Source organism: Nothoprocta perdicaria, unplaced genomic scaffold (genome assembly GCF_003342845.1).
Source record: "Nothoprocta perdicaria isolate Ctin4 unplaced genomic scaffold, notPer1 scaffold_228, whole genome shotgun sequence".
Lineage (NCBI taxonomy): Eukaryota > Metazoa > Chordata > Aves > Tinamiformes > Tinamidae > Nothoprocta > Nothoprocta perdicaria.
In genome coordinates this window covers 13,736-24,217 of record NW_020455450.1, presented here as the reverse complement: position 1 = coordinate 24,217, position 10,482 = coordinate 13,736, and the positions used below count along the sequence as shown (strand labels likewise).

At 59.0% G+C, this 10,482-nt stretch overlaps 1 protein-coding gene across 1 annotated transcript in view; it reads left to right on the top strand.

Moving 5' to 3' along the window:
- The first annotated feature begins 866 nt into the window (after positions 1–866).
- The window catches only part of KIRREL3 (kirre like nephrin family adhesion molecule 3), an 11,804-nt gene continuing 2,188 nt past the window's right edge, over positions 867–10,482 (top strand). Inside the window, exons 1-12 of the mRNA XM_026039326.1 lie at positions 867–873; positions 1,761–1,916; positions 2,215–2,364; positions 5,397–5,554; positions 5,663–5,813; positions 6,632–6,737; positions 7,955–8,103; positions 8,185–8,312; positions 8,741–8,867; positions 9,437–9,537; positions 9,622–9,820; positions 10,381–10,416. Coding sequence (XP_025895111.1) covers positions 867–873; positions 1,761–1,916; positions 2,215–2,364; positions 5,397–5,554; positions 5,663–5,813; positions 6,632–6,737; positions 7,955–8,103; positions 8,185–8,312; positions 8,741–8,867; positions 9,437–9,537; positions 9,622–9,820; positions 10,381–10,416 — 1,468 coding nt within the window. The remainder of the gene's footprint in view (positions 874–1,760; positions 1,917–2,214; positions 2,365–5,396; positions 5,555–5,662; positions 5,814–6,631; positions 6,738–7,954; positions 8,104–8,184; positions 8,313–8,740; positions 8,868–9,436; positions 9,538–9,621; positions 9,821–10,380; positions 10,417–10,482) is intronic.

Below are 10,482 nucleotides of genomic sequence, written 5' to 3'. Positions count from 1 at the left end.
GCTTCAAAAAAGAGTTTAAATGCATTAGCAAATTATCTTGATTGCCCTCTTCATTTTTTCAGCAAACAAGCTCCTCACCTGGAACGCAGCGCGTGGCTCCAGGCAGGAGCGGAATTTCTTCCTGCAGATAAAGGGAAAGGGGATGAAAGTCCCCGTTACTTTTTTCTCATTTCAGCTGCAAAAGGTGATGTGCTTTTGTTGTGCTCATTTGCACGGAGGGAGAAGGAGCGGGAGCTCTGCAGAAAACCCCACGGCGTGAAGAGCGGTGGCGATATCCACCCCGCCACGTGCCCGTTTTCCTCTTAATGCGGATTTAGAAATGAACGGGCTTGGAGCTAGTAACGCCCCGTGTGTGTTGGGCTTTTTGCCCCTCTCTGGGGACCTAGGGTTGCTTTTCACAGCGTCTGCAAGGGGCAGGTCGTGAGCAGAAGCGTCTGCCCTCCCACCACCTAAATGTGGCTTTCGGAAGCGATTCGAGCTCCGTTTTGGGGACACGGGACCTCGCGACGCCTCCCTGGGTGGCTCCATTTCTAACAGGGTCCAGTTGCCACCTTCCCAAGGCAACATTGAGACCCTCGGATGAGGCTCGTGCCTCTAAGAGGGGGTGGGAAGAGGATTTCCATGGAGCAAACAGGCACCCCTGCAGCAAGGAGACGAGGGGAGCGAAGGCAAACCCGGARTTTGCATCAATACAGTGTTTTAAAAAGGGAATTTCAAGAGCCCGGCTGCTTCGGCTGCTCATATAGGGGCTTAATTGGTATATAATAGCATAGTTAATTAAATACGAATCAATAGTTTAAAGCAGCTAATTGATATTTAATATGTAGGGGAAAAAAAAATAACTCTGTTGTAATATAATTAACTCAATGCCGAGTAAGCAATGGAATTGCCATTAGGCCTTTACGGCGCCTGTAAAGTTTATAGTTCTTTAATAAACTTGCAATTAGCCGGGATGAGCTGCAAAATTATTAAACAGGTATTATTGGGCGCTTAAACATTTATTCTCGTTCCTGGTGGAAGGCAGCCGTGCAGGAGCACAATTAGGAGCGTGTTAATGAACCTTTGGTGCCCGCTGGCCTTTGCTCGAGCGGGCGCCTGGAGCCCTCGGACTTGCAGGAATATATATATAGCAGGTGGCTATATATATATATATATTTATATATGTATAAAAGCTCCTTGGAAATGACCCAGGCCATGGATTAGCTGTCAGAGAGGCTCGGGAGCAGCTCGTTTGAGCTACTGGAAGGCTGAAATAGAAGCTTGTCGTGCAGCGGGGTCACTGGCCCTGGAAGCTGGTCGGAAGGTGCAGGAAGGGAGCAGAGTATTTCAGGAGTTTCTTGGCATTGARTATCTGCATTTTCCGTTCCAAAAAATCTCTTAAAATCCCTTTTTTTTGATTTTCTCTCGGTGGCTCCAAGCGTGCGATAACAGATTCTGAAAAATGAGGATGGAAGTAAAACAGTGGCGTGACCCAGGGCAAGTTCTTGGTCTAATTTTCCACCCTGTAGACTGCATCACTTCCCGGCTCTGCTATTCCTGGGATGGGAGCCAGCCTTTGATATCTCCGAATCGTTTGTGCAATGGATTATTCCTCCCTCCCCTAGGAATTGTCAAGATTGCAAAGGGCACTGTGAAAAACACAGTTAGCGGGGGGGACGCAAAGAGAATAACAAGGCATTTTGGGGGGAAATAACCCAAATTTGGCCTTCGGGCTGTGTTTCGGTGGTGGAGCCTCACGGCCTCCCCGCTTCCCTCCGCAGGCCAGGCCGYGGCCTCGTCCTTCACGCAGCAGCCGCACGACCAGGTGGTGGTGGCCGGGCAGCCCGTGACGCTGCTCTGCGCCATCCCCGACTACACCGGCATCGTGCTCTGGATCAAGGATGGGCTCGCCCTCGGCGTCGGACGGGACCTCTCCAGTAAGTCCCTAGGCCTGCCTAAAAGCCGCGTTTGCTTTGAAAAGCCCCCCGATTTTTATTGGAAATCAGAATGGTTTCGTGTTGAGCTGGCCAGGGGTCTTCCAGCTGATGCAGACACCAATGATGAAGCTACAGGTGACAAATCCTCAACGCCACCTCACAGCTGATGGCACCTAGGGACACCCGGGTCTTTGGAAGGCCCCCAGCTCCTGGACACCAAGACCCCTTTGGCTCGGAAGGGCCTAGGGAGCCGTCACCCTTGGGTGCCCGTCCTCTACTGGGTGCCCTGTGCCCGCAGGTTATCCGCGCTACCTTGTGGTAGGAGACCACCTCTCCGGGGAGCATCACCTGAAGATCCTGCGAGCAGATCTGCAGGATGACGCCGTGTACGAGTGCCAGGCCATCCAGGCGGCCCTTCGCTCCCGGCCTGCCCGCCTCACGGTCCTCGGTAAGTCCCGTCCGCACGTCGGGGTCCTCGTGGTCCTCGTCCTCGAGGTCCTCGTCCTTGGGTCCTCATCTTTGAGGTCCTCATCCTTGGGATCCTCGTCCTTGGGGTCCTCGTCCTCCCGGCGAGTGGCTTGGGGACAAACTACCAGGTCGTGACTAGGTACTGCATCCTATCCGAGCTAATTAGTGGTAAGCAACTGAAGAAATTTAGTTAATTACAGAACTAGTTGCGGTTGACGTGGTGACACAGCTTCCAAGTGAGCGCTGTCATTCCCAGGGGATTTGCTTCGCCCACACCTCGTACCCACAAACTGGAGCCAAGCAGCCCAGCTTTGTTCCCTGGCCCYGCTGCTTTTCCTTGGATCCCTCCTGCTGCTCCGCCAGCCCTTTGCACATGCAAGGAGGCCGTGGCCCTTCCTGGCAGCTTTTCCCCATCCTTGGTGGCATCCACATCACCAGAAGCAGCTTTTTGGGAGAGCCACCAAGGCAAACGCTGCTCAGGGAGCCCGCTAACCCCTCAAGGAGCTGCTTCTCTCCACTTTTCCACATTTTTTCCTCTTTTTTTCCACTTTTTTCCCCTTCTTTTCCATGTTCCTTGTATTTTCCCACGTCCCCTCCACTTTTCCATGGCCCCGCTCGCCCTCCAGYACAAGCAGAGCTCCTCAGGGCTGTCCCCACGGAGGAGCCTCTTAATTCATGAGCTCTTTAAAACAGCCGGGCTGTATTAATTCCACGAAGCCTGACGAGAAATTTAAAAAACAAATGAGGCGCCAGCGGAGCAGAATTGCAAAGCAAAGGGGCAGAATTGCAAAGCGAAGGGGCAGAATTGCAAAGCGAAGGGGCAGAATTGCAAAGTAAAGGAGCAGAATTGCAAAGCAAAGGGGCAGAATTGCAAAGCAGAGGGGCAAAATTGCAAAGCAAAGGGGCAGAATTGCAAAGCGAAGGGGCAGAATTGCAAAGCAGAGGGGCAGAATCGCAAAGTAAAGGGGCAAAGTTGCAAAGCAACGGGGCAGAATTGCAAAGCAGAGGGGCAGAATTGCAAAGCAAAGGGGCAAAGTTGCAAAGCGAAGGGGCAGAACTGCAAAGCAAAGGGGCAGAACTGCAAAGCAAAGGGGCAGAATTGTAAAGAAACGAGGCAGAATTGCAAAGCAGCAGGGCAGAATTGCCAAGCCAAGGGGCAGAATTGCAAAGCAAACACTTGGGMAGCCCGCACCGAGGAGCCGGGAGCYGCRGCCTCCCTWCACGGAGCCACACGCAGTAGAGGCCAAGCTGCTCGCAGAGACTTAATGCTCTTAATAATTGATGGGCAATTAACGGCGCGCTCACCTGGCAGCGCCAAATTCCCTGCCCGCCCCCCCTGCGCGGCCCCTTCTAATATTAGCTCAGCCCCCGCGCGCCGCCCGTCACAAACGGAGCTTTCTTAAATCAACGTGAATTATTTAAGGCTACAGATTGAGTTCATTTGAAGCAGAAGCTGCTGCCTTTCAGGACGGCACAAGAGATAGGGGAAGAGGAGGGCAGCCCCGACGGCCCCTGCATCAAATCCCGGCCTTTTTCTCTTGTTTTCTCTTAAGATTCCCCTCTTGCCCAGGTTTGCCAGGCTCTCCCCTGCAGAGCGAGTCATTCGTGCTACCCTAAGGATCCCTGGCAGCTGGAAACATCTGCATTTGGCAGCTTTTTCTGCTCTTTGCAGAGTCTGATCGCAAAACAAAAAGGCTCCGGCCTCGGAAAACCCGTTTTTCAATATTTATTGGTACTCCCAAGCTGCAATGGGAACACTGGGAATCATGGATGTTTGGCTTCCAGTTGAGCTTGCATCTCTGTAAACTGCTTTTCCCTGCTCCTAAARCAACGCACAGAGTCAGAGTATCCCTTTGGAAGAAGAGAGCAATGGAAAAGGGATCGTTTGCTTCCACCTAGGCGCTCCCTCATGAAAAAGTTAGTGTTTCCACAAACCCACACGCTCTGCTGGGAACGTTTCCACTGCCAGAAAGCGAAAGAGAAACATCCAAGGAGCCGAAGGCAAATCCCAGCTCTCTTCAATATTGGATGCACGGAGCCCACAGAGGCTGGGCGGGATCTTTGCTGGCCCCTCTGGAAATGCCAAAGGCCCCTTTTCCAAGGGATTCCCAGGGGGATTTTGCCGCGGTTGGCCACGAAAGCCATTAATCTTCTCCGGAGACTCCATGTCCTTGCTGCTTATCCGGCTGGGAATCTTATCTAAACTGGCTCAGGTGGCAAGGCTGCGAGAGGGAGGTAATTAAGCGAGAGGCAGGTAAAGCGCTGGCATTATTATTACTTAAATGGCCCCAACCTTTTACCTCCTGTGTTTTCTGTTTGTGTTTTCCTACCACTGGCGACAGCTACCAAGGGAGAAATCTGTTTGTTTGCAGGTTATCTCCGCTATCCACGCGCCCCATCCCACCCCATAAATCTCCTTTAACTGGCTCCTTTGGCAGGGCAGAGAAATAATGAAGGCGACAGGGGCCGGACCGGGGAGGTTATTGCTGGAATGCAGCCTCCTGCTTCATTCCGGTGCCGCYGAAATGCAGCCCGGGGAAAATCAGTTTGCAAGATAACCTCGCCGAGCTGCAAGTGGCAGGAAGCAACGGGCTCCGGCGCGGCAACCTTGCAGAGCGCGTGGCAGCCTCCGAGGGGCTCTTAAGCCCGCAATTTACCTTTTTACTACGTCCTCTTTTCTCCAAAATCCTTTATTTCCCTCTTATTTGTTGCCTGGGGAGCCAGCGCGAAACCRAGGCAGTGATTCTCCAGCCGCCGCTCTTCAAGATCCGTAGAAGAGAATTGTTCCCAGGAGGGCAGGATTTGTGGGTTTGGGTTGGGATTCTTCTAGGGACTGTGCAGGGATGTCCCTGTGTCCCCAACTAAGGACTCATGTTGGTCATGGGCACCGGGCGAGCGGGGAAAAGCAGGCAAGCAGGGAAAAAGCATGGGAAAATGTGGGTTTTGGGGAAGAGTATAAATACATCTGGTGAAATAAAGTGGCCGCGAGTGACACACACTGCCTCCTTGCAGTCCCTCCGGACGAGCCCGTCATTCTGGGYGGGCCGGTGATCAGCCTGCGGGCCGGGGACCCCCTCAACCTCACGTGCCGCGCCGACAACGCCAAGCCGGCGGCCTCCATCATCTGGCTGCGCCGAGGCGAGGTCGTCAACGGAGCCACCTACTCCAAGGTGAGGCGGGACGCACGGCGGGCTCTGCCGTTCCCGGGACGCTCGCCCAGCCCGGTGCAGCCCCCGCGGTGCCATCGCCTCCCTCCGCGCCCCTTTGTGCCCCTGCAGACGCTGCTGCGCGACGGCAAGAGGGAGAGCATCGTGAGCACGCTCTTCCTGGCGCCCTCCGAGCTGGAGAACGGCGAGCGCGTCGTGTGCCGCGCCGCCAACAAAGCCGTTCCCGCCGGCAAGGAGACGGCCGTCACCATCGACATCCAGCGTGAGTGGCCCCGCTGCTGCCCGCAGCGCCCCTGAAACCAGCCCGGCAGCCTCAGTGCCAGCTCAAATCCCTGCTTAAGGCTTCACGGGGCCCGGTGAGGAGGACCCTTTCCCTCCTGGGAATCCCTGGATGGGATGGCACCTGCATGGATGGATGTGATCCCGGGTGCGGAGATGCGGCAGGTTGGGCTCCCCTCGACCTCCAGATGCACCGGCCGCACTCAGCCCCGTGGTGAAAGAGCCGAGACAGCAGCACCCTTCCCTGCCCAAATCCCATGGGAAACGGCTGGGAAAAGAGCCCGGAGCGCGAGGCGYGGAGCCGGAGCAGCGGCTGCAGTGGAACCGCTGAGCAGCTCCAGCTGGAACATCTGTTGGATGCGATTTCCGTTCCGGCAGCCACATCAAAGCCGGCCTCCCGCGAGCCGCGCGCCCGACATCACAAGTGGGATTAGAGCCGCGTTTAATAGTCGGATAGGCCATAAACTATTGATGCTGCCGGAGCCCGGGGCAGAGCCGAGGCCCCCGCGCGTGCCCGGGGCGGCTCCTTTTTACCTCTTTTGCACCTTTTTCCCCCAAGAGGAGGAAGGATTCGGCCACGGCAGATGGCTTGTTGCAGGAGGTGACCCCGGAGAGGTGCAAGAGGCACCGGGCGCTGTGGCCTCCCGCACCTGCTGCTCCCTTGGGAAGYACAGGCCCCCTTGGGACGAGGGGGGCATCCGAGCTGGGAATTCCCTCAAACCTGGGGCAGGAAAACTGGGACCAGCTGCCGTGTCCCATGGGCTGTGCCCGCTCGTGCCTCACGGCCCCGTCTCCCCGCAGATCCGCCGCTGGTCAACCTGTCYGTGGAGCCGCAGCCGGTGCTGGAGGACAACACGGTGAAGTTCCACTGCTCGGCCAAGGCCAACCCCGCCGTGACCCAGTACAGGTGGGTGGGCACCCCAGGGAGCCCCTTTGGTGGCTCTCATTGAGCTGGGGGCATCCCAGTTCCCTTCCCAAAGATTCCCGGGCTYTTCGCCCGCGCTGGTGCCTCTGGGTGTCCGCGCTGCGAAGGATGCGGGACCTTCCTCCCGGCTCGAGGCGCTTTCAGGGTGTTCCAGGGTGTTCCAGGCTGGGGATGCAGCTCCCAAAGGAGCCCCCAAGGGCCCTGGGGAGCACGCAGGTCCCGCGCTGCCCTCGCCTGCATTGCGCTGCACTCGGAGCTGCGGAGCGATGGATGCAGCCAGGAAGAGGCTGCTTGGCTAGGGAAGGGCTCCTGGGAGAAGGACCCCCCGTTTCATCTAAAAACACCCRGGAGAGACGAGTTTATCTTCTTTTATCACATCGTTTTTCTTCCTCTCATTGCTCCCTGCAATACCCCCTTGGAAGCTCGGATTCAATTGCGACCGATTGAGAAAGGGGTCTGGAAGCTGCTCTGCCATTCCCGCCGGAATTCCTCCGGGAACCGCCCTTCTCTCCACCCAGACCGTTGGCATCCGCATCTTTTTTCCCTCCGCGGGCCGCTTCCCGCGCTTGCCCTCCCTTCCCCCAAGCAGCAGTTGGAGATTCCCGCCGGCTGACAGCGTCTCCCGTCTTTTCCCACCCGCTCCGGAGCGGCAGCTTGCCAGATGGTGCCCCATTAGGTCACATTTGCTCCCTGTTTGGCAAACAGCGGCGCGATGCGCGTGCCGAGTTGACAGCTTGCTCTCCGAGACAATTTGCACGTTGCAAGCGCCGCAAATGCCACCCTGGCTTCTCGGCGGGGCTGTGATTGCAGCCGCCTTCAAGGCATGAACGTTTCCCGGGATGGGAAGGAAAAGAAGAGCCGGGAAAGGGTGGAATCGGGGGGGAAATGAAGGAGGTTTTAGGGGTTTTAGGGAGGAAGGAGCAGCAGCGTTGGTTGGGGTGGAAGGACAAGTGGCAGCTCTGTCCTGGCACTGTGTTCTCCACCTTCCGAGCCCTGCTCGTCCCCATCCCTCCCATGGCCAAGGCTGGTTTTTATGAGGAAACAGCAATTTGGGTTCATTCTGAGAAGGTTTCAGAGGGCTGAGAAGGGCCGAGGCCCGTGTGCTGCCTCTGCGAGGAGGAGGAGGAGGCTGAAGACGAGCGCAGCGGCCTCAAAGCAGCGCAAATCCGGACGATCCCGCTTCATTTCCCGTCCCCCAGGTGGGCGAAGAAAGGCCAGGTGATAAAGGAAGCGTCGGGCGACTTCTACGAGACGGTCGTGGACCACACGTTCTTCTTCGAGCCGGTCTCCTGCGAGGTGACCAACGCGCTGGGCAGCACCAACATCAGCCGGACCGTGGACGTCTACTGTGAGTGCCCGGGCGCCGGGCGGGCGCGGGGCAGCGCCGGGGCGGCGCGTGGAGGCAACGCCGCGCTCCTCCTCGCCGCAGTCGGGCCCCGCATGGCCACCGAGCCGCAGTCGCTGCTCGTCGACCTGGGCTCCGACGCCGTCTTCGACTGCGCCTGGAGCGGGAACCCGTCCCTCACCATCGTCTGGATGAAGCGGGGCTCCGGCGTGGTGAGTGCCACCGCGCGCTGACGCCCTCCTCGGTGCCAGGGGGCCCAGCGGGGCCCTGGGGAGCTGAGCTCTGCCCTGCAAGCARCTCTGCCCTTGCAGAGCCCGGGCTTAGGCGGCCCGTGGCAGGGAGGGAAGAGCGCCGGGATCCCCAGGGATGCACCTGTATTCACCACAAGGGTGTCTATTCCAAGTGGGAATGCCCTGGGAGAACCCCCCTCCCGGGATTTTCCTTGGGAAAACCAGGGCATGAAGGAATCCGGGGGAGCAGCAGCCCCTGGGCACCTTCCCGTCTCCTGGCGGGCACTGCCAGCACCTCGGKGCTCTCTCTTGGGGCTGGAGGGCACTGAGGGCGGGAAGGGGCCCGGCAGCGGGGACGGGGACAGGGATGGGGACGCCGCCGGTGACGGCACCTCCCGGCCCTCCTGCAGGTGCTGAGCAACGAGAACAAGCTGACGCTGCGGGCGGTGCGGCAGGAGGACGCCGGGCGCTACGTGTGCCGCGCCGTGGTGCCGCGCGTCGGCGCGGGCGAGCGCGAGGTCACGCTCACCGTCAACGGTACCGGCCGCGCGCACGGCTTGCTCTGCACCGCGGGGTCCGCTTCTCCGGGCGCATCCTCCTTAGCTGGAGCCTGGAGGATCCGCTTGCCTGGAAATGCCTTGGCACACTGGGAATGGAGCCCGGCTCCGGCACCAGGAGCCCAGCCACTCGGAGCGCGCACGTGCCACGGGATAACGGAAGGGAGTCCCCAACCCCATGTGAATAAACGGGCCCTGCYGCCCTAATATTCCAAGCTCCATCATTCCCATCCATAGCAGCRGGATCCGGAGTGCTCCAAGCGCCAGGCCGCAACTTGGTGCTGTTATTCCGGGGCACGTTCCTTTGGCAAATGGGCTGTCGTCGGAGGCTCTTAGGAGCAATAGGCTCCYGGAGCAATAATAAACCCCGAAGCCATTGGCGTCGGTGCCATTTAAAATCCACTCTCCTTGGGGAAAATGATCCCTTGGATGATTATTAAGGCATTTTTCTCCCAAGCGGCGCGYGGTCTCAGAGCACTCACGGAGCTGGCAGCCGATGCCCAGGAAAAGCAGCTTTTTGAGCTGCTGYGGCTCTCGCCTCCCTCGCAGGGCCGCCCATCATCTCGAGCACGCAGACACAGCACGCGCTGCACGGCCAGAAGGGGCAGATCAAGTGCTTCATCCGCAGCACCCCGCCGCCCGACCGCATCGTGAGTAGCCCCCGCAGCCCCTCGGGCACGCGGCTCCGGCCGGGCCACCCTCGAGGCACCCCGTAAGCTCCCCCTGCTCAGCAGGCCTGGTCCTGGAAGGAGAACGTGCTGGAGTCGGGCACATCCGGGCGCTACACGGTGGAGACGGTGAGCACCGACGAGGGCGTCATCTCCACGCTCACCATCAGCAACATCGTGCGTGCCGATTTCCAGACCATTTACAACTGCACCGCCTGGAACAGCTTCGGCTCCGACACGGAGATCATCCGGCTCAAAGAGCAAGGTGAGCGGGGCCCGCCTTGGGAAYGGGGCACGGAGAGGGGCAGTGGGCTCGGAAAAGCCCTCAAGCTGGGGGGCTTGCAGCAGCTCTGCCGCTGGGGCGGCTCCTGGCATCTCCCGTCTCCCTGGAAAAACCAGGAAGGGCTTTTCCTGCCCGGGCTCTGGGCACGGGCAGTGGGACAGAGGCAGCGGCTCCCGGGTCGCTGCTCCCGGGTCCCTCCATGCCCAGGGCCGTCGCTCCGGGCGCACCGTGCGGCTCCTGGAGGCTCTCCAGGGCTCGCCCGCTTTATTAAATGCCAGGGCAGGCAGGTGGATTGTTCTCATTAAGCTGTGATTTATAGGCGAGGCCGCCGTCCAGATTAGATCAGCGCTAAATGAACCCCTTAAAATTAGCCTTGGGCTCCTTCCAAGGCAAACAGAGCCGGCGGGTTCTGCGGGTCCTGTGCCAGGTGGCATGCACGGCCGGGAGCGCGGCCCCGCRCGGTGCCCGGGCAGCTGCCCGGGGCGCCCGGGAGCGGGGCCGTCCCCTCGGGGTCCCGCCACGCCTGCTTTGTCCCCACACAGGTACGGAAATGAGATCAGGAGCTGGTATGCACGCAGGTACGGAGACAGGGAGCTGCCGGAGAGCGGGCCCGGCCCCGGCGGCGCCCGCAGCGCGTGCCCCCC